Below are 27,102 nucleotides of genomic sequence, written 5' to 3' on the forward strand. Positions count from 1 at the left end.
AAAATCATATTAATGATTAGACTGTTGGTTCTAATGGTAATGTTGGATCAATACCACCGCTCCGGTGTTGGTTAATTAAAATGAATCACATGGTGGGCTGTGGGTGCATGGTTTTGCTGGTCGCACCCATGGCAGTTAAGGACCGGTTCGCGGGATGCCCTGGAAGAACTTATCGTACTTACCACAAGCCAGCGTGGGCAACGGCTGGGCTTGTAGTGTAGCTTTCCTCTAGTCGACGCATCCAGGCAAGGGTGGGCGTGATGGAGCGGGGCGGGCCCTGCGACGGCCTCTGTCGCTTCCGGATTCACCTAGGCACGAGAGGGGACTGCCCGTTGCCCGCTGGGGACGGGGGTGAAACCTGAGGTGTGGTGTGCTTGGCTAGAGGGGGTTATGCGAAGGGTCCTGTCACGGCCTCTTTCCGGTATGTCGTGGTGGCATGCCGGCGCACGGAAACGTGTCGTGGGGCTGTGTCTTGTGGGTACAGTTGTACACCTCTGATCAGAGTAAAACTATTCGAATAGCCGTGCCCGCGGTTATGGGCGGTCAACCAGATTCCCCGTGATTAGTCTCACCCTAGTGTAATCTGTTGAACTTGGATAGTTTAGGTGGATGGTTGGGCCTGTCGCAACGTGGGTTAGCGTTGGACAGCGGATGTTTAATACTGCTTAATTATTACAACAGTTTTCGCATTAAATTCCTGTTTATAAATGCCAGTATTTATGCAAATGAACCACTTTAGCTCTTCTTTGTTAATTCCCTGCATCATACCCCTATTCCGGTATGACTTGCTGAGTACAGTGGGTAGTACTCAGTCTTGCTCTACTTTTCCCAACCCCAGAGGACGGGTATGTGTCAGATGAAGGTTTCCCCGAGGAGTAGGCTTCGTCCGTGCCGTCGAGGATGCCTGTGGAGTGGTGTTCCCGCTGCAGTTTAGTCAAGGCTTAGCTCCAGTTTCTTTTGTTTTCCGCTGCATTTATGTAAGATTTTACAATGTTTGTAAGACGTGGATCTGTATGTCAACATTGTCGTTTGTGTACCCCGGCTGGTCCTGGACGGGGATTTTAATGCACATTCTGCTTGGAATTCTATTCGGGAATTTCTGGGCGTGACAGTTATAAAGAGTTGGCAGCTGGGGTGGAGAGGGAATTAAGTGGCTAAGATCACCTATATTTTAGGGTTTGTTGGAATCATGCCACCCTAATTTTGCAAAATTTGAGATATGCCACCCGTATCTCAATGACATGTAGGACCCACATGAGCCAATGACATGTGGGTCAGGGTAGCATATCACAAATTTTGCAGACTTTGATTGGTTAGTGGATAGGGAGTATAGTGGATAATTGAATTGGTTGAGTAGATATGTGACTGGTATTGGCTGATGGTAGGTTTGGGTAAGATTATACCTAGGGTTTGGTTATATTTAGGCCGACTAAGGAGTAGGGCAATATATCGGCCAGGCTATATATTTTATGTATAGGTTCTGGTAGACAGAAAGTAGGTGGCTGAGAGTATGGTGGATAGGTGGTATTGTAGAGGGGATGGAATTTGGATGACAACTGGGATTTGACTAGCAATCCGGTATCGGCTAGGGTTTGGTTGTTTGCTAGTCGTTGCTAGAGTTGGCAGCATAACGACTAGATTTAGTGTCTTCTCTAGCCGGTGTCAGCAGACAGCATATCGGCAAGAGGGAATAGGAGGTGGGTGCAGGTTTAATAGGGTGGAAGTGTTACTCCAACAACCGTGGGTGGCGGCGGAGCAGCTAGGATCACACAGAGCCCGAGAGCTAACAACTGTGCGGCGTGCTGTGGGGGTCGATGGAATAGTGAAGCTCCGACCGCTATACGCATCGAAGCGTGGGGTGCTAGGAGCAGCACTTCGACCTTGGGTTTGGTTTATGCCGGGCTTTACAACCAACGGTTCGACATCGGGGATAGAAAACCACGATCGTCCCCATGGAAGGCGTAAAAATTCCAACCGGCAGTTTTTTAGTTGCTAAAGGGTAATTGGGATAAAAGAAAATATTTGAAAAGTCAAATATAAATTCAAACGGTATTTGAATAAATTCAAATAAAATCTTAAAATAGCAAATTTGATATCAAAATGTAGATTTTGAATTTAGATGAATTTAGGTCTAAGTTTCACTGGAATCGGATCTACGGTTTATGAGATATGGGCTTCTAAAGAATAGAATTTGAATTAAATAGGGAAATTACGAAATAGTACTGTACAGGGGCCCACCTGTCAGTTATTTGTCTCTTCTTCTTTTCTCTTTCTTCTTCCTCCTTCCTTCTTCTGCTTCTTTTTCTCTTCCAGCCGAGCAAACAGAGAGAAGGGAGAGGAGGGGCGTCGATGCTCCGGTGGATGAACGGCCTCGACGGCAGCGGCCACGCGTGTTCCCGAGCGACGCGCACCCGGGGAGGTCGGTGGCTGGCCGAGAGGGAGAGATATATAGCCGGAACGGCGGCGGCAAGGGCTCACCTCGAGCCGGCATGGATGATGGCGGTGGTGGGTTGACTTAGAGGTGGAGGAAGAGGGGAAAGGGGAAAAACGGACTCGCCGGATGGAGGCGAAGCCGGTGGCGCGAGGATAGGAGAGGTGGAGCTACGGATGGGGAGATCGACCGACGGCGTCGACGATCGGCCATGGATGGAGAGAGAGAAAGGGAGCTCGAGGCTCTGTTGATGTGTGGAGAAAAGGGGAGGGCTCGCCTTATATTTATAGGCGGCGAGAGGCGGTGGCTGATGGCGGTTTAGAGGGGAAGGTCGATGAGGACACGGCTGCAGCGACGTGGAGAAAAGAATGACGGCGCCGGCTCTGTCCTCTTATTGGCCGACGATGGCGGTTCGTCCCAGTTGCTGACGTCGGCGGAATGAAGTGTAGCTGACGTCGGGTGGCGGTTCCTTCGCGTCGACGGCAAGATGGCGGCGGCGGTAGCTGAGTCGTGCACGGCGGCAGTAATGGCGCACGGTGGCGGCGCCTGGAAGCGCCCACGGGAGGAGGAGCAGGGAGTCGGCTTGAGTGGGAGGGGCTGGGCCGACTTGGGCTGGTCTGGGCCGAAGGAAGAGAGAGAAAATTCGGCCCAAATGAATAGGAAGGCTTTCTAATTTGTGTAGGGAATTGAGGGATGGAGTTTAAATCCAAATTAATATTTGGAAGAAATTTAAGTGGCTAACCTTTGAGATGAATTTATTTTGGAGATAATTTCCAAAGAGAGATTTCCTAATTATTTGAGTGCAATATTTTAGAGGTAGCATATAATGGAATTTATTTGATGCGCTCAAATGAAAGGGTAAGGGATATATGAATAAAATTGAATGTGTAAATAGGAAGGTGGGAAGAAGATAATTGGAGAAGGATAAGTAGGGTTTTAGCCTCAAAATATATGGCATGGGTTTCAAAAAATTGTTTGAGGCTAATAGGAAATTTGGATGACAAAGATATAATCTATTTTCTTAACACAAGAGCAATTATTCATAATATTTGCAATAATAATATTTATTGTGCCGAGAAGAAAATCAAGCCACAAGAATTAAATTGGTGGCTAGATTAAAAGAAAGGATTTGGATATTTGGATCGAGAATCAAAGGATGGGTCGACAATTAATTCCAATTAAAGTTAGAATTGCACATAGTTGGTTTGGAGGGTTTTCTTGGACCATAATTCATACAAATGAAAAGGGTTTTCGAACTAAATTTGAATAAAAGGAATTGCATCGAAAGAAGGTTTTAATTTAAAACCAAATCAAGAAATACCTCAATTTAACCAAATATATTTTTAAATGAAAAACACAACAGAAGTTAAATATCGGAGAGGGATTTTATGCAAGTTAGTTCTAGGAGGTCTCTCTAATTATATTTTCCTAGGTTCAAAAGGTTATTGAAAACATAAGAATCGGCATAATGCATAATTAGAAAATAGTTAATTTTCAGGATGTTACAGCTTTCCACTTAGAAGAAACTTCACCTGATACGATGATACGAGATGTTGTGAAACATGACAAATCAAGCTTACAAGTTCCAACTCTGACTTCATATGACATAATTTAATATAAGTGGTGCATACATTCGACATCAAAACTACGGAGAACTTCCATGCAGCAGTTCAACTTGAAAACTCAACATGAATACGGCTCCTTTCAAGACATTTTTAACCAGAAGTAAAATCTAAGAGAGATAAGCAACATCCTCCAGACATCGAGATTACCTGCATTGGATGAGACTGTTAATAATTAACCGATCAAACAAAAGGCAGCAGAGATAATTGACAATGACGTAGGCATATTGACAACTTCAAAAATTATGCACAAAAATGTCCAATTGGGGCGACAATAGACAATCACACATTAGTTAAGTATATTTGAATGCCAGAATAATAGTTCGATGAAACAAGTAGATACTCTGCTGGCAGATCAATACTTACAATACTTGGTTCTTTATAGTTAACAGGATATAAAGCAGCAACGGTATTCAGCTAACTTTATGACAAGCTCACAAAAATGTCTGGATTTTTTTTTTCCATGGCAAGTAGCTGTGATAAAAATTGCTTATATGTGCCAATCATTTGTGTATAGAAGGATTATACTCTCTCTATCCCATAATATAAGGCATGATCAACCTTGATACAGTGATCTCCAAAACTAATTCTTGTCTTATAATTTTTCATATATTATAAGGTTTGTAATAACAAAATTATAATCATATGAAAGTAAATTCAAATGTCAATCCAATAATATAATTTATAGCAAGTAAAATATCAAAATGTTTTAAAGGTGAAATCTTAAAATATGTGGACGCCTTAATTATATCATATTATGATGGACGGAGTAGTATCAGCTCTTCAGCAGTTTCAGTAGCCATGTCCCCACCGGCATAATAAAGCCTCTCCATGCAACGTTTATGTTATTGACTTATTGGTTAGACTAATTTTGGATTTGTAGATCTTAATTACTTGTTCTGAATTATTTAAATCGAGGATGAGATGAATGGTTTGCATGTACTAAATTTATTTGGATTTGTTATACTCAATATTTGTTTTCACTTTTAACAGAGGGTGATTTAAAGCTTGTTATACTTAATTAATTGTTTTCACTTTTAAAAGAGGATGATTTGAAGCAGTATGAGCAAACCGTTCTCTGCGTTGAGTGATTATCTCGTCCTCAGCGTGTTAGACCTGGGTAGCGTCGCATCGCTTACGTGAGTATCATCGCATCGCATCGCTTAAGTAGTTTCTCCAATATGTATATGGCACGCATTATTACCTTTGCACACTTAATTTGCATATATAATTAATCATTTTATGCTTAATTTGCATTGATCATGATTACTACGACAAGAACATCTAGAATAAATTGGTTTCATTGAGGTATTTTATCATAAGTACGGTTTCAGGAATATATCTGTAAGTTCAGTGGACATATTTAGTACTGGGTTATTATGGTGATTGAAAACAGAACAATAATAGCAAACACTCGATATGGTCACATACTTAAATTTGTCTGTGCTCTAAACGTTTCCTGGCTCCTAGCAAATATGCATGATCGAGTATTCATTGCAGTGATAGATGCTTTCCCACCATAAGTAATTATTGTATATAATTTTAGTCTTGATATTTATTTAACGGTCTTTTTTTCTTCTATGTTGTGTTCTTTGATTAATTAGGTGATAAGGAGGTGTTGAATAGTCTCACATTGGTTGTAGAAAAACAAGGGACCTAACATATACGTAGTGGAGAAGCCCCTCACATCATTGGCTACCTTTTAAGGTAGGAAAGACCCTTTACGATCATACAGGAGGAACGTCTAGACAAGGAATATCGTGATCTGAAGCTCGAGATCGAGCAAATTAAATTTGCTATACAGTCTCTGCGACATGAGAAGGAAGGGAGAGGCGACCATAATTTTTTTTCTTTTTCTGCTTTCATGTCGCTTTATAAACTCTCTTTTTTTTCCTCTCATACCAACTTCATTGTACTTGTTACACAGGAAGCATTAGGTGGCACCTCAAATCAGCAAAAACAAGGGAAGAACCAAAAAATAGAGTATGTTGATCAGACATTTTTTTGGGGCAATTTTTATAAGTTCTGTTAATTTATTTGAGTTACGGATATGATATGGATTTATAATTGGAATAATGAATTTGTCTGAATTTTCCTGTTCAACCAGGAAACCAGCGATAGATGGTATTATGAAGTCATTACGAGCAAAAGCAACAAAGTTGCAGCAGGTCAAGATAAGGTAGTCTCTGATTGATGCGCATTAGCAATTTAACCAAAATAAATCAATTATATAATACAGAGTGAAGTTAAAACATTCTTTTTACCCTTTTTTTTTCTTCACGGCTTTCCTTGGGAGAAGTTGAAGAAAGCCAAGAATATATTCAGCATGGATTTCAAGCTACGGCCGTAGATTAATTTATTAAGTTCCCGGAAACAAGACATGCAGATGTGTAATTATGATAATTCACATTTGGATGGCCTCAGTGTACTTTAATCAGAGTTTTGTTATTTATGAACCGTTTTTCTAGAGTAGATACCTTGTGAATTCTTCATAATTTCATCCCATGAATTCTTAGTTGTGTTATCAAACTTCTTGTGCAAATGGTATGCGCTTATGTCAAGCAGAAATAGTTATAGTATATTCTGATACTAAAAAGTGAGGTGGCAAGTGGTCTAACAAAACATTGCATCTTCCCATTACGGTAAAATCTCACTGATCTATGTGGCCCAATTTATTCGTCTCAAAAAATTTGGCTACTCCATTCGAGAATATAACAACCCAGATATATTATATTATAATAAATCTGGGCATACTTTCTATCCAGATTTTTATTAATAGAAAAAGTCTAATCTATGTCTATTAGATTGTTATATTTTGGGACGGAGCCAGTACCTCGTAACAATGGCAGCTAGAGGCATGTCAGTTGTTAGGTTTTCAAGGAGATGTAGCCATTGTTGATCATCCACTCTAGATTCCAGTGGTTGTTAACATTCTTGAGAGTCCAATAGGACCATCCAAAGGTGGCCTGCCCATAAACATCCATCTGCACCTTTGCATATCTCTGGTACTCTTCCTTTGTTGCATTGGGTACTCTCCACTCAGCCACCCATTCTCCTGCAGGAAAAGAACATATCTCATATTATGTTAGATTGCTTACTACCATTATTTTAGAAATTTTTAGGAATCCTAATGCAAAATAATTATACCAGTTTCTTGAGTAATTAATAAAGCTCTCTTTTCACCCAAAAAGAATTATTACTTACCCACAAAGGTGAGAGGGCCATTTTGTGTTGTGACATTTTTTAGCTCACTTGAGAAGTTTGATTTGATAAAATCAATGTTCTGCTGCACAGTCAGGTTATTGAACAGGTCATTGAACACCGTGTAGTAGTGCACATCGATGACGGCACGGGGGAAGCCGTTGGCAAATTGAAGAAACTCAGTTGGATCATGCGGTCCCAGACGGTTCGACATGATGACGTAAGCCGTCGATGAGTATTTCCTGACGGCGTTGTATCCATCATGGTAGTACTTCATCAGACTCTCCAAGGTGGCACGGGGTGCAAACGGTTCATTCATCAGCTCCACTGCCAGGAGGCTTGGGCTCTTTGCGTACCTATTGACGTCAAGGTGAATTAAAACAGTACGAGGAAATTCATCATGACAAAATGGGGCTTACTGTTCAGTATCAGATCATGCAACGAATTGTGATTCGAATTGAACTGAAACATCTTAAAGTTCCGCAGTTCTGTATGTTTTGATTCACTGCTAGACTACATGCTAATGAAAGATCTGCTGTCCTGAAATATCTAAGGAAATTCATGGCAGCGATATCTGGCTTACTGTTCATTATCTTACAACATCTGCCTCACTGTTCACTGTTCAGTAGCAGACCTTGAAAAGGTTTGTGATTCGGACTGAAATATCTGAAATTTCCAGAACTCTGAATATTTCTGTCCATTGTAAATCAACATGCTCATCACTTCAGAATGGATTTTTTTTTCTTTTTACTGAATGAAATCTGCCAATTTGCTTTGAAAATTCTCAAAGTGTGTTGCTTCTGGCATAGAAATGATCTATAAATATTTAGTGACTACAAAAGTTTGAACAATTTAAATTATGATTTTGGCACTGGTGAGAAAAATTTCCCTTGTGAAAGATGAGAACCCTGACCTGGATGCGAGGAAGTCGATCACTTGCACTGTCTCTGCGATGTTAGCATCAGATGTTCCCCACTCCTGCGTGCCATCTCTGGATGAGCTATGCTCCCATGGGTTCTGCGACCCGGGAGCCGCATGGAGATCAATAATAACGCCCAGCTTGTACTTCCTATATTCAGATACAAGAGATTAGCTCACAATCTGAATATTCATAACAATCCTTACAACGAATTCACAATCTGAAATGTTCAGATTAGCTCATGATCTGAACATTTGTTGATCTTTACTTTACTTGAGTCGATTTAAAGCTACAAAATTGTGATTTAATTTTGTGAAGACTTACTCTGCCCACTTGAAGGCATTGTCCAAGGTTTGCAGGGATCCTCCGACATATGGAGCCGGAGGATTGGGATCACTCGCAATCCACCATCCAACTGGAATTCGCACTGCTGTTAACCCGCTTGCTGAGATGAACTTGAAGTCGTCTTCGACTATGTATGTGCTCCAATGATTCTGCCAGAAAATAATATATAATTGATTCACAAAACTGAAGTGAAAATGATCCCAATTCATCAGTACAAAGCAACCATAATCGTGCAAACATATTTTCATTGATTTTGCTGGGTCTATTACTAAATTTCAGAAAAAGAAATCATGCTACTGTTTGGCATATATAGGACCAGTGCCAATAATCATTTAATGAATTGGTTCCCTCAATCATTCAGACACACAAGCTAAGGCCTCGGCTTTCACTTATGACAACAAAATTGGGACCAAATCATAGTGTTTGGATTGGCAATCTTTGACGGGACAGAACGCAAGACAAAAACAAGATAGTTTCGTTCAAGCAAGCTGAACTCAGCATATGTATGTGAAAATTTTACTCTGAATTCTGCAAGTGCCAAGTAGTAATGAACAGACCCCTTCACACATTTGGGATGCACAGGAGTGCTTCAATTCTCTGTAGTTTATGATGATGTACACGGATATTGGATTAAATTTCATTATCAAAAAGAAAAAAGTTTAGAATGGAGTCATGTTTGCATGCCTAGTAAATTTCAGGTCCTTTCAGATAAGATAAACACTATTCCACCTGTAATTGGCCCACCGGAATTGTACAAGAGGTAATCATAGCATAGATGCAATTTGCAACTCATATGTGATCACTGATCTCTCACATGCATGTCAGGATTTGTACAATTTCTTCCAAACTCAAAGTAAACACCGGGCTATATATCGGTTGCATTGATTGCTTGCTACTACTGTTTTCTTGTTTCTTTCCTCTCCCCTATAGACATTGACATCAGATACAACAAAAAACAAAACAGACATATCCCTGAAGTATGGACCATTCCAAATCATATAATTAAGGAAACAAGTAAGTATATGCTATATCATGATTCATTAGCTATGTATCAACAAGAAGATAAGCCTATTTTCATGACAAGTGGGGCCCTTGGGTTGTGAGATATCTTACCCTGAGTATTGGTGTAGCCTTGGCTGTACCATAGCCATTGCAAATCTGGTACTCTCCCTGCAGCTCCAAAACTTTTGTTACTACAAATACTGATGGGTCATCGTCTCCCCAACTTGTGCTTTCACCGTAGTAATCTGCTGTCACTGAGTTAGATCCCAATGCTATCTGCCAAATTAACCGAAATGTCACGTGTTGTTTAACAAGGAGTAATTGTAATTGTAATAGGAGGGGCATTGTACAACAGCATGTACTCACCACATTGTACATGTTCACTTAATATGAAGTAGGGTGATGCCTAGTATTCACCATGTAACTTTATAGTGTGTTAATCAAATTGAGTACATGGATGTTAAGTTTTTAAATACGACCACTATTAAGTAAGAAGCCAAGATTTCAGATAATATACGAAACCAAGATTTCAGATAATAGAAAAAAACTCTCTGCCTCTTCACACCGTGATATATGCATTATTTAAAAAAGCATATTAAAAAAAGGTAGAATTGGTGTGATGATGAAGTCGTGAGTATATGATTTTCCACGTAAAAGTTTGAACATTGATGTCCACAACACTACACGCCTAAATGCGTTTGTATAAATATTTAGTGAGATCAGTGGTTTGGCACATTCCTTTTTCTAAAGCATGTTAAAAATTACGTATGCGTTCATACCAGATATGTGTATGTGCCAGGGTTAATCCTATCGGTTAGGCCGATTTGATCGGGCCTCGCCGAAATGCCGAAATTTCGAAAATTTCGGTCCAAAATTTCTAATATTTTAAACAAAATTTAGTTGAATTTGAATAAATATTACCAAAATTTATGAAAAAAATAAAAAATTTCAGCCGAAGTAATATCGTATTGGAGGGGACTGAAATGAGAAATTTCGGTCCGAAATTTCCAACCCTGGTATGTGTGTCTTTCGTGTAATCGCGAAAAAAAAGAAGTACAATGGTGTAGCTCCTCTTAGGCAGTGCTTCTTCCACATAAACACGCGTGCCATTATGAATGTCAGTGCGCACGGTTTCTTATCTGATTAATTAATTAATTAAATAAATTACCTGCAAGAAGTGCCCATTTGGCGCCCTAATCCGCACCCGGCTCTTGTCGCCGTCGTCGCGCACCACCTGGAACGTCTCCGACGGCCCCGGCGCGGCGGCCACCGCCACCACCGCCGCGCCGCCGTCGCTCCCGGCGCCGACGAACCGGCCGCTCGACGCCCGAAAGTTGAACGTCGTCTCGTTGATCCGCCACAGCTGCTCGTGCAATCGCATGCATGTGATGTGATTTTTTTACTCCGGTGAGACCAAAAGTCACTCACACGCCGTACTCCGGCGAGCCAGCGGCGGCGGCGGCGGCGGCGGTGGCGAGGCTAACCTTGAAGGTCTCCGAGGCGGAGGGTGCCGCCTGCGTCCGGTTGGCGACGACCGCCGCGGCGCCGCCCTGGTCGGCGGCGGTGAGGTACGCGCCCGCCGCCACGGCCTTGAGCTGCAGCTGCGCGCCGTCCTGCAATCAATGTGTTCGGCGTTATGCCGGAGCGGCGCGGTGGCACCACCAAAGAACGAAACAGAGGTCATGGTCGGACTCATTCGTGGACATGGCGGCGGCGGCGGCGGCGAGACGGCCATACCAGGAGGTCCTTGTTAGGGATGGCGTCGAAGAGGGAGGGGAGGATCCAGCCCTCCGTGACGAGCCAGCCACCGAGGCACACCGCCCGGACGGGGAGGCCAAAGGAGGAGGGCGGCGGCGGCGGCGAGGGTGGCGTCTTCCTCTTGGCGTCGGAGAGGGAGCATAGCCATGACGAGACGAGGAGGAGGAGGCAGGCGCGTTTGAGAAGACGACTGCTCATCATGCTGATGCAGTGCTGGCTCACAACCTGCTCTGCTCTGTTTTGCTCTCTGCTTGCTTGCTTGCTTGCTTATATGGGTGTAAGAGCGTGTTCTTTTCAGTCTGGATTATCCGTACTACGGTACCATAATTTCTCTAAAAATAATATACATCAGCATTATTTAGATAACTTTTTCTGAACTCTTTTTTTGTTAGTTTATAATACACAATATTTAATTTATATATCAATTGTTTGTGTTCTATCCAATCATCCATAAGGAACAGAGCTAGATGATCAGGCCATACAAAGGCTACAAAATTATTGGCAATGTCGTAGGACTTGATATTGCGTGGCCAGCAATTTTTGTACGGTGCTATTTCTCAATTTCTTTAGATGTGGTCTTCTTTCTTCCAATGTTGTATCAATGGTTGTTTTTTTTTCTGTTACAAGTTGACAAGATAAATGGATCATGATCTGGGACAATATGGTTACTGCAAGGTGGACAACTGTCATCTAAAGATCCCTTGTGAATATGATGATGACTGTAATGTGGAAGATGGTGGCAATGATAGTGGCAACTTCATATGCATGTTTTTTTTCTATAGTTTAGATTACATTTGTGCATGATGTTCTGAACAAAATTTAATGTCATGACTTATGAGGATGATTTTCCATGTAATACAAAAAATTCTCTTTAATTACAATTAGTTTTATGAATGACTTGGTTTTTCTCATGTGTACATCATTTGAGTTTACGGGCCTCTAACCCAACAAGATAATTGTGCAAAGGCATGCTGGAATGAATAGTTGCCTATATTGCAATACTTATTAGTGTTGGTGCAACTTGATTATAGCCATTGCAAGGATTATATAGAATTGTTCATCACCGAAACTGCCAACGCATACAAGTATGGCTGAAAACTATTTACTTTGTTGCTAACTAGCAACGTTTATGCTTACATGTTACCAACGATTGTGTATGTGTTGTTATTGGTGCTAGCAACAGTAGCATAGGCAACGCATATTAAATGCGTTGATACAGAGCCTAGCAATGTTTATTTTCACTTTTTCAATACATATATGTATTGCTAAAGGGGTTCCTCTCGTAGTGTGAACCTAATGATTAGGGCACTTAAGTGCGTCGGTGACCAGCATGGGAGGTTGTCCTTGTCAGAGAGGGCGACTGGGTTTTGGGTTTTCCATCAACTACTGAGAAAATCAGGCATCCACTGTTAAGTTGATTGATGAGTCATGGGTCTCGATCGATCTCCATTTTTGTTGTAGCCTGGTCGCCACGTAAACCACAAGCAAGATAAAGATGGTGAGCAGCAAACAAACCGACGATGTATCGGCTTGGAATTTGGATCACATAATATATTTCGATCCACTAACAACCATAGTGTATGAAGGGATTTGTTTATCGTCATCAGCGACATTCCTGGAGGATGGAGTAGAATCTTGGCTCGACGTAAGAAGACGTATTTCTTTAAAAAAATAAAATTGATTAAAAGCCGGCCACTACATCCATTCTGGATGTGCATCGTCAATGGGCGAAGCTATGTGTAACTTAACGTATGGAAGCGATCGTAAAAAAAAAGAAGTTAGGAACCGAGCAGAGTAATTATCGATGTTCTATATCGACAATAATAAAAGATGTAACATATGAGGTCTTAAAGTGAATGAATTGTACGAATAAAGGTTTAGACAGGTTCAAACTCTCTCGATAAGAAGTAATATTCTACTTGTTATGGTCGGTATGGTCTACGAACGCAATAATCACAAGAAGATGGCAGAGGACGGCGCTTAGAACGACGGCTCATGAGTTAGCTCCGCAATTGCCGAACAAGGAACAGTGATCACGCTTGCATGGATAGGATTAAGTTAATTAGTTGTTTCCTCATTAGCGGTAATTCAGTTCATTGTAAGCCTATTTAAGGGCTACTGATTTATGAATAACACAAGCAATTGATCCGATCTACTCCCATCTATCTTCTCTACTCTCTCATCCCCTGCTCCACTTCCAACGCCGTCATGGGCAGGGCATAACCGATAGGAAAACTCTAGCAACTAAGACATATACAATTACAAATACCATAGTTATGGTCTCCTCCTATAGTAATCGGATATACGGGTCATATACACACCTGATACCCATAGTCTCCCTAGTAATCTTTACTCATTAGAAAAGTTCCAATTTAGTGTGAAATTGCAGGTTTTAGTGATATGTCATAAGGACATGGTATGGTAAGTACCCACAATCTAGTCAATGAACTTACATATTTGTCAATCTGATATCATGAGACTGTAGCGGCTGCGGATTTGGGGCTATGAACCTTCACCTTAGTGGATCACGAACATGCCACATGTGTCCCTTCCCTACAGTCCTATTGATGTGATTTATGTCCGGTTGCAATAGTGCAGAGACCGGAAATGTAATATTTTTCGTTATCTAAAAAAACATACTACATCTCATTTGTTCATAGAAGTACTCAATTCATAAACTCTAATAGCAGTGCTAACCACATTCTACAACGATATATTTTAACTTTATGCGTATGTAAACATTTCAGGAGAATTCAGCTAATTGATATGATCAGTGTAAGTAACCTCCCCATAAAATGGTTGTTTTAGCAAGGGCGAAGCTAAGCTCTGTTCATCGGGGTTATCCGATTCCAACTTCGATCCATGCTTATCAGGTTATCGTGCTATGGAATTAAGCTGATCCTGATGATATTTTCGGCTGGCTTTCTCCTCTAATTTTTACTCCCTCCGTCCCTAAATATTAGACGCCGTTAACTTTTTTAAACATTTTTGACCGTTTGTCTTATTAAAAAAAATTAAGTAATTATTATTTATTTTCCTATCATTTGATTCATTGTTAAATATATTTTTACGTATACATATAATTTTACATATTTCACAAAAGTTTTTGAATAAGACGAATGATCAAACATGTTTAAAAAAGTCAATGGCGTCAAATATTTAGCGACGGAGGGAGTACCTCTGCTTGAAATTTCTTCCAAACAATTTGTGGTATGACTAGTTACCGCCTCCGTAGGATGAAAATAGTAGATCGTGGTACCAATCTCTGCTACAAAGGCTCCCTCAGATAACTCCATTTGCAACGGATATATCGATCGCATCATAAGAGTATAAGACGATGGCTGGCAATGGCATCTTCACGGACAATGTTACATGGAAACATGGTCCGTCCATGGCGTGTACCTTCTTTACCGTGCGCGTGCGCACTTGGATGGATGCTTCCGTGAGTGAGAAGAAACTTTGGCTATTCTGCCTGGTTGCCAAGGGGATGTGACAATTGCGTTTCACGAGCATAGCTGCTGTACACTACCGGCTGGCTGGTCACTGCCTTTTGGCCTAAGATCTTGGTTGCTTCTGCCTTTCAGCTAAGCAGGATGAGCAAGATGCTGTAGCCAACTACTAGCAAGTACTAGTAGCAATCTAACATGTCATTCTACTGTAGTAACATACCCCTGCTTGCTTGCAGACGGTAGGTAATGTAACACGACAGTATTGGTCATAAACCAGAGTAAAAGCCGGAGAAAATTGTTGCTGAGACGGTTGCATTTGCATCTTGCCTGTCCTGCAGCTTCGGTAATCACACCCACAACTAGCAGCAATACGATTATCAGGTCACGAGAATAAGCAACTTGATGGGTGCACACACAAGGATTTTATATGAATTTCACTGATTGAGAACTCTTAACAAAACGCCATAGCCCCTCCTACGATCTTTTAAACAAAAATCACTACAAGTTTGGCATTCCCTTTTTATGCTAGCAGTAGAAACTTTGATGGAACAATCACTCTGGCACGTTAACCAATTCATACTCAACAAGCGATAGGTTATTGTCTTCTTTCACGGCGAAACTGGCAGGCTCTGTAACCTCCACACGTCCCCACTTGTCGACAGCAAGCCTCATTGAGCCCTTGAACATATCGATTCTCGCATTCCGCAAGATTGCTGTATTTCCTGGCATCAGCATGTCCACTGCAAAAGTAGAACCAAAAGCACAAAAAAATGAGCTCAAGCACTTCAAAACTTCATATCTCGAAAGAGAGATTAGTGACTAAAATTTAAAAGCACGAAAAATCTCCAAATCTGCTTCCCCTATACAGTGCAATTGTAGTTCATCTTAGTGTTCTTTTAAGTACTTCTGTAGCACCAAAATACATGCCATCCAATTACTTTGGAAAAAAAAGGGATAAGTGTCCAGCATCTGTTAAGGTCAGCATTTAGTTTTAACTTGTGCTTATGCAAGTGAGAAAAACACCAATTTTGATCCACATTTCAGCCAAGTAGATGAAATTGTATAAGCGTTTTTTTTGGTATATCCATAGACTTAGACCATGCAAGGCAATAATTACTTGCTATTAACAATTTCATATTCTTATCAGTAGATGTTCCATAGGAAAAAGAAGAAACAGCAACTCCTTTCCGCTACACACAAAATTGATTTTGAAAGTCAACCTTTTCTTTTAATATCTTTTTTTTCAGAACCCTATTTTTGTTCTTACACCACACCGTAGAGAGGGAGTTGGAAAATAGATGGTACCCTTTTTTTTTCCATTTTGCCTTAAAAGATAGGCTTTCTTGGAAAGAGAGGTTAACTTTTTTTTCATTTGCCCTTAAAACGGTTAAAAAGGCCTACTATGGTATGCTGAGAAATGAATAAAAAACCATGTGTCTCAAATTAGACACTAAAAATTCAGAAAACAATAAGAATGGAAAACTTCTCATGAGTGGAATGCCAAAAGGAATTTGTCCAAATATACAGCCTGAAAGGGTCAGGTCATTATACATACCCCCAACACTAAAGGAAAGAGATTAAAAGTTGAGCACCATACGAATGGAACGAGTTCCAAATGGTATATCAAATAAATCAATTTCAGAACAACTTGAATTTTCATCCCCACCTTTTAATTAAAATGAGCTATAAAGCCAAGGTATCCTTTAGGTAGCTAACTCAAATACTCAATTAATACCCGATACTGCCAAAGTAAATACTAACCATTTATAGTTATATTAAGTTATGATTAATCTAGGCTGTGCGCACTGCAGCCACAAGAATTATATGACCAAGGTTCCCTACAGGCCTACACAGAGAATTTAGACCGTGTCCTAGGAATAGGCAATGTGAAAACACTAAATCGGCAGCCCACACTGCCAAAAAGATCTAGTTTGCCTAACAGCCAAAGGCCCACTACACGTTGTTCAACAATATACTTGACCAAGTAGAAATTAGAGAGAAACCTCAAAATCAGACCATAGAAACAATGGAAGTGTTTTTAAAACTAAACAAGGGGAGAGAGATCCCTAAAAGGAACTAGGATAACAATAGCAGCACAAGTACACACATCACACAGACCAGAGAGCACATTACAACAGGGACAGCAGTCTCTAAAAGTACAAGACAAAAGATGAATCTTGAGCCAACGTTGAAAGCATGCTGTCAGTCCTTGGTAATCACCACCACCAACACCAAGCAACTGGGCTTGCTGGTTTGTGCTGAATGTTTTGATTGAAATCTCCAGCATTCATCTAACCAAGGCATGGAACACCTCGGCATACCCAACCATCTGATCGATTACCAACATCAATGCCTCCAAGACCCATGTATGCAACCACAGAATTGGGAGATTAGGGTTATAGAGAAGAGTATAATTGAGTTGTTAGTTAGTTCAGTTATCTGTCAGTTGGCTAATTATCTTTGCTATTCATATGAGTTGTTACTGAGTGCTAGCAACTAGTCTATAAAGCATGCCATAGAGTTGATATTGCAGAGCAATGAAGAAAGAATTTATCAATTTTCCCTTTCCAATGCTCTTCCTCCCAGTCTAATTCTTTGTGCTATACTGCTTTCTCTAGCAGCCGACATTGCATGGCTATTTTCCCTGGCAGTGTTTTCCCTTCGTGAATTCAGTTTGATCAGTTGACATTGTGGATGACACTCATATCTAGCCAGAACATGGCCAGTTGGTAGACAGTATGCTCAAGCATCCATCAAAGCCCTCGATGAGGGAGGCAATAATAAGAGATAATATCTAAAAAAATAGTTGGGGAAAGAGACAATAAATAAGCAGTTGCTACCACCACCGTCATCTGGTGAAGACATGAAGTAAGTCAAGTAACTGGGACAGAGAAAGGTGATAAGCTGATAATCAGCCTTTAAAAGTTCATAGCTGAACAGGAGGGAGATGAGAGGAGGGACAGGCTCACTATACAACAGTACTAGGTACTGGTGCTCACTGTGCATGCCCATCTCCCTCTCTAGTGGCTTTGATTTTGAAGAAAATAAAATCAAATCTAGAAAAAACACTGGAGGAAAGGTTAGTAGGAACATGGCAAGGAGGGTCCCACTGCTGGTGGGTGGAGGCAGTCCCAAAGGAGCCAGACACTGGAAGTCCTTACGCTAAGGATGAGTGCCTCCCTCCATCTCCGTTTGAGACAAGAGAGGGAATATAAGTTGCCAATACTTACAATCTGAACAGTACTCCCTCCGTCCCATAATATAAGGGATTTTGGGTGGATGTGACACATCCTATTACAATGAATCTGGAAAGACGTTCTGGCCAAATTCATTGTACTAGGATGTGTCACATCCACCCAAAATCCCTTATGTTATGGAACAGTGGGAGTAGTAAATATGAAATGAATGTGTTAGTGGAATAATTTGGCTAATAGTTAGGTCATGCGGGCAGGTCAAATTATTTGGATTAGCTGTTACATTGATTGGTTTAATTGAAAGATGGCTAAATGTATGTGTGCAGAGACCACTGGTCATGTGTGCAAACTACTAGGGAGCTGTAGTATGCACCTAGCATATGTATTGAATCGATGCAGCCTGCATCGATACAATACCTATGCTAGGTCAAATACTACAGCTCTCTACCCAGTTGCATCGATGCAATACCCATCCTGGGTCAAATATTACAGCTCCCTAGTAGTTTGCACACATGACCAGTATGTCACTGCACACATACATTTAGTCATCTTTCAATTAAACTACTTAACATTGTAACAGCTAATCCAAATAATTTGGCATGCCCGCATGAATTTACTATTAGCCAAATTATGCCACTAACGGAAGGTTCATGTATGATGATGCAGCAAATGACAATCTGCAATAAGGATAGCCACATGAGTGATTTATTACGCTATCATGGTCAGAAGGGTAGTGTGATGCCCATTTTCTTCTCACTTTTCTCTAACATCTATTCATACACCCGTTTCCCTAAATTGATTACTGCCAGGTTGACTCTTAAGAATAAAACGTAAGAAAATTTCCATCAATACAACACCTTTCGACCCAAATCCATGAAATACAAAAAATTTCCCACCCTCCACCTGCTCATTTCTTCAAAAGACTGAACAGTTTGGTATTTTTCGAAGGAAAGAGCACTCTCTCTTGTCGTGTTCCGTACTAGATAAAAGAAGAGGAGTTGTTGCATTTCTCGAATCGAACCCTAGCTATGGTATGAATAGAGTTCTCTTAAAATGCGCAATGGCAGCCACCTATGAGTCCTGAAGCTGCAAGGTTGGTCAACTACAAATCAATATTTGGTGACTCACCAATACTTGTGATATTCCAAATGTCAATTTGCGTAATGTCATAGTCTGGATTGGTCGACTACAGGCGATTGGTCATATCAAGTACTCCGTAGTAGTCATGAGTCAACATGTTATCCAGTTGACTCTAAAAAGCGATGGTAATTCACTAATTATTAAACTGAAAACATATTTGACGGCTCTTGTTAGATCCGCAAAATAACAAACATTGCAAAATTTAACAAATAACAAACATTGCAAAAATCAAATAAACTCGTAGAAACGCAAAGTCAAAAAGGCAACATCACCTTGCTCGTTGCGGGCGGTGAAGACGATGACCCCGGTCTCGTCGCCGACGAGGCACTCGGCGATGCGCGCGGGGCGAGATCCGACGGCCGGGCCGCCCCCTCCGGCACGGCCACGGGCAGGAACGGGGTTAGCGCTGACGACCTTGACGGTGAGGGTGTGGCCGCAGGTGCCCGGCTTGAGCTGGTCCACCTTGACGAACACCGGCTTCCTCAGCGCCGGCTTCTCTCCGCCCTTCGCCGCCGTCGCCATGGCCGCGCCGCGTCGCTGTCGCAATGCAGGTTGGGTGGGTAGCAGCGGAGGCGGTTGCGGAAACCCTAGCACGGGGGATTTTGCCGGGGGACGAGTTGAGACTTGAGAGTTCGGAGAAGAAGAGGAGGTGTGGCTGGTCGTAGTGGGCTTCATTTGGGCCCATAAATCAGGCCGATTAGCCCGCTAAAAACTTCTGCTGCCTTCAACTCTCCCGGGTGTGTTTGGTTGATAGGAGTCTTTTTTAAGGGATTGAAAGGTTAGAGGGATATAGGATTCTATTTGGTTTTTCAATGTGCTGGTAATTGAAAGGGAATTTCACCTTTATCCTACCTAAACAAATCTCAGTCATCTGTTTTCGGAGAAAACTACCCATCAAACGCCTGATCTCTAAAAAAAAAAAATCGGACGGTCAAATGTTGTAGTTGACCAACGAGTGAAACAAATGTTGAAGTTGACCAACGAGTGAAACATTAACTTATTTACGGTAAAAAAACAGCAGCTGAAACATTTAAAACTTTTATGAAACACGGTAAAGATACACGTTGAAACATATCGCTAACACTTATGAAACAATGAGATTTAACACGGTGAAGATACACGTTGAAACATATCGCTATCACTTATGAAACAATGAGATTTTACGGATTGAAACATATATTTTTCTTTCATCAAAATATAATTGTGCGATATCATCTTGTAAAGATTTAATTACAACGAATATAACGGTGTAATCGAATCATAGATTGGATAAGTAGTTTAGAAGAAAAATCATTTTAAAAATCGCTAAAATGCATGCATGCAATCATTGATGTGTGGAGAGAGATGGGAGGGCAGTGGCAAGTATTTCCGTGAATTTTGTGAAACACAATAAAAACAGACGCTGAAACATGTCGCTATAACGTATGAAAGACGAAGTACTAATGGTTTTAATCGGAATATAATCATGTGATATCTTGTTATAAAGATTTAATTCAATAAATACAACGGTGTAATCGAATTTTAGATCGGATAAGTAGTTTAGGAGAAAAAATATTATGAAGATTGACACATGCATATGTATGGTCGAAATGAATAGTTAATACAATTGAGTTAGCAGTTACTCTCTTCTTCCAAAAGTCTAAGACCTATTTTATTTTTTAGTTTTTCCAAAAATCTAAGTCATATTTGTAGTCTTCATGTGCTAAATTAAATTCTTGATAGGAACCCAATAAGCCATTTTAATGCTTATTGGTTGTATGTTCATTGGTTTTATCACATAGTGAATGAATTAATTGCTTCTTGGTCTTGATGAAAAAGAAATAGGACTTAGACTTTTGGAATGAGAGAGTAGTTGATTGCAGGTAGAAGCACCCGATAAATTTATCATATCGGTGGACTGATTCGAAAGTTTTCTAGACTGAGCAAGTATAGTGTGGGAGGCATCGGTGTGGTGTCCGATTTTTCCATCTTGGTCAGACGGGCGATTACAAGCATTCGCGATCTGTTTTCATTTAAGATCTAGTTTCCAACTAAACTCCATGTCAATTCTCACCAAATCTATCAAACAAGATATTGAGACTAAATATCAAATTCTCATATTAATCTCACCATCAATTCTCTCATCTAAACTCACAATCATTTTCACTTAAGTTGCCAAACAAGCCGCCAGAATACATGAATTTCACATAATTTTGCAGAATTTTCACTCATACTGTTCACAATAATGCTAATCGGTCTACCGATCCTAAGAAACTTTTTCGAGAGCTCATCTCCAATAAAAATAAAACATGTACTACTGTACTACTACTCCTTTGCTCCAACAATATATACAAATATCAATCTTTAAAATGTTTTTCTCCTACACTAATAATCCAATCTACGATTCGATTACACCATCGCATGATTATATTTTAGTGAAAGAAAAATATATGTTTTAAACAGTTAAAACTTAGTTTTCATATGCTATGGTGATATATTTCAGTGTATGTTTTTATTGTGTTTTACAAAACTTACACAACTACATGTTCTTACTCTCTCTCCTACCATACTACGTCATATTTTTCCAAATTTTCCCTTTTCCTTTTCCTCCATTCCATTCATGCATGCATACGTGTAGTGATCTTCAAAATATTTTTTTTCTTCTAAACTACATATCCGATCTATGATTCAATCACACCATTATATTCTTTGCAACTAAATCTTTACAACAAAAATATCACATGATTATATTTTTGGGCAATTTTGTTCTTGCCCCCTACTTTGATGTCCAATATTGTTTTTGCCCCTGTTTTTAAGTTTTCGTTTTTGCCCCTACTTTTTTAAAACGAAACAGCCGTTTGCCCCTATTCTGTTAATTATTGCTAACGGTGTTAAATGTAGGGTAAAAATGACAAGTATACCTTAGATATTTTCTTGGTACTTTTGTACACCACTTTCAATTTTAACCCAAATTTTGGCAAACTTTCACAAATTTTTGATAAATTAAATCATTGCTATAGTATGGCATCAATAGATTTGTATTTTGATTATGTCAAAAGTAAAGGAAAATATCTAAGACTATACTTGTCTTTTTACCCCCACATTTAACACTATTAGCAAGAATTAACGGAACATGGGTAAATGGTTGATTTGTTTTATGGTTGATTCATTTAAAACAGTAGGGGTAAAAACGAAAATAAAAAATAGGGGCAAAATTAATATTGTACATTAAAGTATGGGCAACAACGAAATTATCCTTTATATTTTAATAAAAAAATATGTTCAAATTGTTAAAACTCATTGTTTCATATATGATAGTGACCCTTTTTAAGGTGTGTTTTCACAATGTTTTACAAAATTTTAAATGCTTTAATTTTGTAAATGTTGCAGTTGTTGATTCTTTTTCACCATATATAAGTCAATGTTTCACTTGTTAGTCAATTGCGACATTTTATCATCCGATTTTTTCTTTTTTCTTTTCTTTGAATCGGGTGACCGTTCTATAATTTTCTCCCAGTTTGGTAGGAATTAATGGTGAAAATTTTAGCTTTTGGAATGAAGCGTAGAACTTGATTTTATAAAATAAGTCTATATTCAATTCTGTCAATGTGACGGATCCTCCACTCATAATACGGAAAAATTTCGTTCACATAAATGGAAGTATTACATTATTATTATTATTATACAAAGTTGATCTTCCAAAGCTCTATGAGTCGTCGTCTAGCTCGCTTGATCATAAGGAACAAGTACTCTGTCGAGACCGGCCTTGATGTCTTCGCAAAGCATGTCAGATAGGGCAAGGGCAATTTTCCCCACTTGACCTGCATAATGAAAATTGAACAGATTATTGAATTTTGTCCTTTATAATTTGGAATTGTTAGCCTGTTTGAGAAATATGAATTGCTAGCTTATAGAACATGCTGTGAATATGAGCTGCAGATATATAGGGTAACACCACCAGAGGCTCGATATCCTGAATTCTTTCGATTGCAATTCAACAAACAAAAAAAATTCAGAGATTAGTCTATCAAGTACTCCTATTTCCCACTGATTATCTAAAAAACTATGAAATAGTAGCAAAACAAATGATCAAAGTAGTCAGTACTGCATCCTTGCAAGTTGTAAAATTAGAATAATTTGCATATATTCAGATGCTTCAATCTGCTTGATGAATTTTTCAAGCGAAATTATACTAAATTTTGATTCTGAAGAATATCACTTACCATCGCCAACCGGCTGGCCGTCCCATTCGACGATGGGCAGCAACGGGAGGCCGCTGCCGACGAACATCATCTCGGCGCACCTCCTCGCGTCGGCGGCGGAGATCCTCGCCGCGCCGACGCTCCTGAGCACGCCGGCGTCCACCAGCCTGGGCGCCAGCGCGAGCAGCCGCCTCGCCGTGCACCCGCTGAGGACCCTGTCGAACGCCGGCACCACCAGGTCGCCGCCGCCCGTGACGAACGCCACGTTCATCATCGGGCCCTCCGCCACGCCCCCGTCGCCGTCCACCCACACCGACGCGTACGCGCCGCGCTCCTCTGCCTCCGCCATGGCCAGCGCGTTCGCCAGGTAGTTGACGCTCTTCATCGCCGCGAAGAACGGGTCCTTCATCGGCACCGTCGACGTGATCGCCCTCACGCCCTCCCTGAGCCGCGGGTGCCCGCCGGCGGCGGCGGCGGCGGCGGACGCGATGACGACGGCGTAGAACGCCGGCGCAGTGCAGCCCTTTGGCGAGAGGAGGAAGTCGCCGGGGCCGGCGCTGAGCCAGTACTTGATCGAGCCATTCCTGCACTTGGACGCAGCCGTCATCTGCACCAAAATGGCGCGAAGTGTTTCGCGGGAGAATGGGGAGCTGATCTTTGCTTTGGATGCAGATAGCAGCAGCCGATCCAAGTGCGAATCCAGCTCATACAGGTACCTGATCAAATCAAGAACCACTGAAAATTCAGTACCAAATGAGCGAATTTGCATGTGTCTGATGATCAAATCAAGAACCAGCTCGTGTATTATGAAAGTTCAAATCATCATCAGAAGCAAATGTTCAGATAAAAGTTCAGAGGACGAAGCTTAACCCGTCGGAAAGCATGGCGGTGTCGAAGACGCCATGGCCTCTGTGGACCATGTGATCGTCGATGGGGATGACCATCATCGATGGATCGAGGATGATTCCGCCGACGACGCTGGAGTACATCGCGCGGTATCGCTTGTGCTTGGTGGAATTCCATTTCTCCTGAAGCTTTTGGAACACCTGAAAGAAAATATTCAGGACTCATAGAATCATCACAGCATGAGGTTGATGTGCTCTGCTCTAATTATCTCTACAAGAACATTACTTTTCTTACTGGAAAAAGATTAAAAAAAATTTAGACGAATCTGAGTTGGTGTTCAGATTCTCACCTCGGTGCCTGACTCGTAGACAGGGACATGGTCATGGTGTTCCCCTGAAAGCAGAAAGAAACCATCAAAACGACTGGTTCACCGTCCAATTGCAAACATCAAAACAAGAATCAAAATCCGAATTTAAATTCTGAAATGATTCGACCAAGAACCAAACCTTGCATCCTGTCGATCACCAAGACATCAACGCAAGAGATACCGTAATGTTTGCAGTGTGTTTGATGAGAAGTTCAGATAGAGCAGCTAGAAGAGTACAAGTTCTGTTTGGGCTTTGCAAGCTGCCAAAATCAGTCAAAAGCCATGAGTCGACGACACGCCGGTTTTGGTGGACAGCGAGGACCTAAACAGGCGGATCGCAGAAACAGCTGCCGGCTCCCACCACTGAACGCTTCTTGGATTCTGTTTTCTTGTTTTTTTAAGAGCTGAACGGTTGTTAATGCTAACCGCATTGTTTTCAGAGTGAATTGCATTTTACATAACATTTTGTTACTAAAATTTTAATTTGAACCAAACTTTTCAATTTATTCTAGATTGTTTCGCCTTTGTTACACTTTAAATTATCCAAAATATTTTCTCGAACACATTAATACCTTAAGCACATCACATCTTGCACACCGGCGATTTTTTCGACTTACACTTGAATCGTCCTTTGCTAGATGAGAAGATAGATACAACTAGAAAAGAAAATTAGGGTGGTCTAAAATGTATAACAAATATAATCTTATTTAGCTTATAGTGAAAATGATATGTTAAAAGATGATTCAAAGAAAAACTTTGATGATAAAAGATAGATCAGAGTGCAATTCACTGTTCGACGGATCGAAAAAATGACGCGTAGAGAGTTCAAAAAAGAAAAAAAAAATCCAAGAAGCATTCAGGGGTGGGAGCCGGCCCATTTTTTCAACCTAGATCGCTCGAATTATTTTTGCCCTCGGATGAGAAAACCAACGCACAAGATAAAGGGAACTAACAGTATTTCATCATGTGCCATATTTTTGGTTAAAACGCGATCAAATTTCCAAAGCACAGATGACTAATAACAAATAATCATATATTCTTTTGAGGGTACAAATAATCATATATTAAAAATATATAGTGTGAATTTGAATTTAATTGAGAGAAAAAATAATTTTAAATAATTACTGTCATATATTGCAAAATTTACGTTATAGGATACTCCCCCCGTCCCAAAAAAAGACAAACCCTGGTTTCCGTGTCCAAACCGTCCGTCTTATTTGAAAAAATTATGAAAAAAAATTAAAAAGATAAGTCACGCATAAAGTATTCATCATGTTTTATCATCTAACAACAATGAAAATACTAATTATAAAAAAATTTCATATAAGACGAACAGTCAAACGTTGGCACGCAAACCCGCGGTTTGCCTTTTTTTTTTTTTGACGGAGGGAGTACACTGTGAAAAGTTCACACAGGCACTGTAATTTATTAACTTTCGTGTATATACGCAAGCAAAATTAGCAAACTAATTAAGTAACTTGATTAACTAATATTGAACAAAACTGAAAATAAAAGAAAATCATAGTATAGGTTACAAGGTAAAAGGTACTCTATATGTACATGCATTGTAATTTGGTAAATTCTCCCATCATATCATATACTCCTACTCCGTACTATTGTTTTCCCGGTGCTGACTGTTCATTCTTTGCCCTCTCGCTAGGCCACGTTGACGGCGATTGGTAGCCATCAGATACACTGCGTGTCGCCCACATCCTGGGACCTGGAGACCTGCTGGCTGGAGCCCGTTCGTCGTGGGGAAAAAGAACGAGCCCAAAGCCTCAGCCCCCAATACCTCAACCTTGGCGTCTCTGTGCCTCCGCCGAAGTAGAAAAAGAAAAGAAAAAAAGAAAAAAATTCAACTTTGACTCCTTAAATAGTACTCCCTCCTTTCCAAATACTCCCTCCATCTCAAAATATTTAACGCCGTTGACTTTTTAAAACATGTTTGACCGTTCATCTTATTCAAAAAATTTAAGTAATTATTAATTCTTTTTCTATCATTTGATAATCATTAAATATACTTTTATATATACATATAGTTTTACACATTTCACAAATTTTTTTTGAATAAGACGAACGGTCAAACATATTTAAAAAAGTCAACGGTGTCAAACATTTAGGGAAGGAGGGAGTTTATAAGTTTATACACTAAAAGAACAATTTAAATCACATTAATCAAGATACCATGCACACATTCTCCGACAATACATGCAAACCCCTTGCCAGTTACACCGTAGCACGCACACATTCTTTTATACTGTGTTAAATTATATTCGGATGAAATCCGTCTCACACGAGGAGTAGTAGAAGCGCACTAGGCATATGAGCGATCTCATTGGAGGCATTTGTGTGCCAGCGATAGGCACAGGTGGGAGATTCGAATTGTAACTTCACCTCGAGGGCCGCACCGCCATCGCTCCGTGTCGAGGTCGAGCCATGCCATCGCTCCGCCTCGAGGCCGCGTCATCCACTGGTGGAGAAACCCTCTGTAGTCTCGGTTCGTAACCTCCCTTTAGTCTCGGTTTCCAAACCGGGAGTACCAATCCGGGACTAAAGATCGTTATCTTTAGTCCCGGGTGAAATAACCGGGAGTAAAGATCGATCTTTAGTCCCGGTTGGTAACACCAACCGGGACTAAAGATGGCTC

General features: G+C 40.6%; 3 protein-coding genes and 1 long non-coding RNA gene across 6 annotated transcripts in view; all 4 read right to left on the reverse strand.

Annotated features, from left to right (window-relative positions):
• LOC112938951 (uncharacterized) overlaps nucleotides 1-2,687 on the reverse strand; it is a 102,470-nt gene extending 99,783 nt beyond the window's left edge. For all 3 annotated transcript variants that reach the window (XR_010741480.1, XR_003242209.2, XR_010741479.1), the window contains exon 1: nucleotides 2,239-2,687. This is a non-coding gene — a long non-coding RNA (uncharacterized lncRNA). The remainder of the gene's footprint in view (nucleotides 1-2,238) is intronic.
• Nucleotides 2,688-3,897: 1,210 nt separating this feature from the next.
• LOC4338201 (glucan 1,3-beta-glucosidase) lies at nucleotides 3,898-11,520 on the reverse strand. Its single transcript, XM_015782243.3, has 9 exons — nucleotides 11,258-11,520; nucleotides 11,005-11,133; nucleotides 10,689-10,883; nucleotides 9,632-9,796; nucleotides 8,498-8,667; nucleotides 8,168-8,323; nucleotides 7,258-7,610; nucleotides 6,887-7,108; nucleotides 3,898-4,203 (listed from the first exon to the last, which is right to left on the reverse strand). Exons 1-8 carry the CDS (start codon nucleotides 11,477-11,479, stop codon nucleotides 6,921-6,923), a joined length of 1,578 nt encoding a protein of 525 aa, XP_015637729.1. The 5' UTR covers nucleotides 11,480-11,520; the 3' UTR covers nucleotides 3,898-4,203; nucleotides 6,887-6,920.
• A 3,567-nt stretch (nucleotides 11,521-15,087) lies between these two features.
• Nucleotides 15,088-19,675, reverse strand: LOC4338202 (uncharacterized protein At4g28440). Its single transcript, XM_015782267.3, has 2 exons — nucleotides 19,334-19,675; nucleotides 15,088-15,467 (listed from the first exon to the last, which is right to left on the reverse strand). Exons 1-2 carry the CDS (start codon nucleotides 19,581-19,583, stop codon nucleotides 15,280-15,282), a joined length of 438 nt encoding a protein of 145 aa, XP_015637753.1. The 5' UTR covers nucleotides 19,584-19,675; the 3' UTR covers nucleotides 15,088-15,279.
• A 2,992-nt stretch (nucleotides 19,676-22,667) lies between these two features.
• On the reverse strand, nucleotides 22,668-24,730 carry LOC4338203 (D-amino-acid transaminase, chloroplastic). The gene is made up of 5 exons (XM_015782530.3): nucleotides 24,595-24,730; nucleotides 24,438-24,481; nucleotides 24,113-24,288; nucleotides 23,264-23,958; nucleotides 22,668-22,861 (listed from the first exon to the last, which is right to left on the reverse strand). Exons 1-5 carry the CDS (start codon nucleotides 24,599-24,601, stop codon nucleotides 22,761-22,763), a joined length of 1,023 nt encoding a protein of 340 aa, XP_015638016.1. The 5' UTR covers nucleotides 24,602-24,730; the 3' UTR covers nucleotides 22,668-22,760.
• Nucleotides 24,731-27,102: the final 2,372 nt, after the last annotated feature.

This window comes from Oryza sativa, chromosome 5, assembly GCF_034140825.1.
Source record: "Oryza sativa Japonica Group chromosome 5, ASM3414082v1".
NCBI lineage: Eukaryota > Viridiplantae > Streptophyta > Magnoliopsida > Poales > Poaceae > Oryza > Oryza sativa.

Coding starts and splice junctions, on each gene's coding strand:
- LOC4338202 (XM_015782267.3), bottom strand. CDS start 19,583: ATGGCGACGGCGGCGAAGGGCGGAGAGAAGCCGGCGCTGAGGAAGCCG. Junction 15,468..19,333: donor CACCGCCCGCAACGAGCAAG/GTGATGTTGCCT, acceptor CTACTTTTGCAG/TGGACATGCTGATGCCAGGA.
- LOC4338203 (XM_015782530.3), bottom strand. Junction 23,959..24,112: donor ACCGCCATGCTTTCCGACGG/GTTAAGCTTCGT, acceptor TGATTTGATCAG/GTACCTGTATGAGCTGGATT. Junction 22,862..23,263: donor CGGCCAGCCGGTTGGCGATG/GTAAGTGATATT, acceptor TTCATTATGCAG/GTCAAGTGGGGAAAATTGCC.
- LOC4338201 (XM_015782243.3), bottom strand. CDS start 11,479: ATGATGAGCAGTCGTCTTCTCAAACGCGCCTGCCTCCTCCTCCTCGTC. Junction 10,884..11,004: donor CCGCCTCGGAGACCTTCAAG/GTTAGCCTCGCC, acceptor TTGCACGAGCAG/CTGTGGCGGATCAACGAGAC. Junction 8,324..8,497: donor AATGCCTTCAAGTGGGCAGA/GTAAGTCTTCAC, acceptor ATCTGAATATAG/GAAGTACAAGCTGGGCGTTA.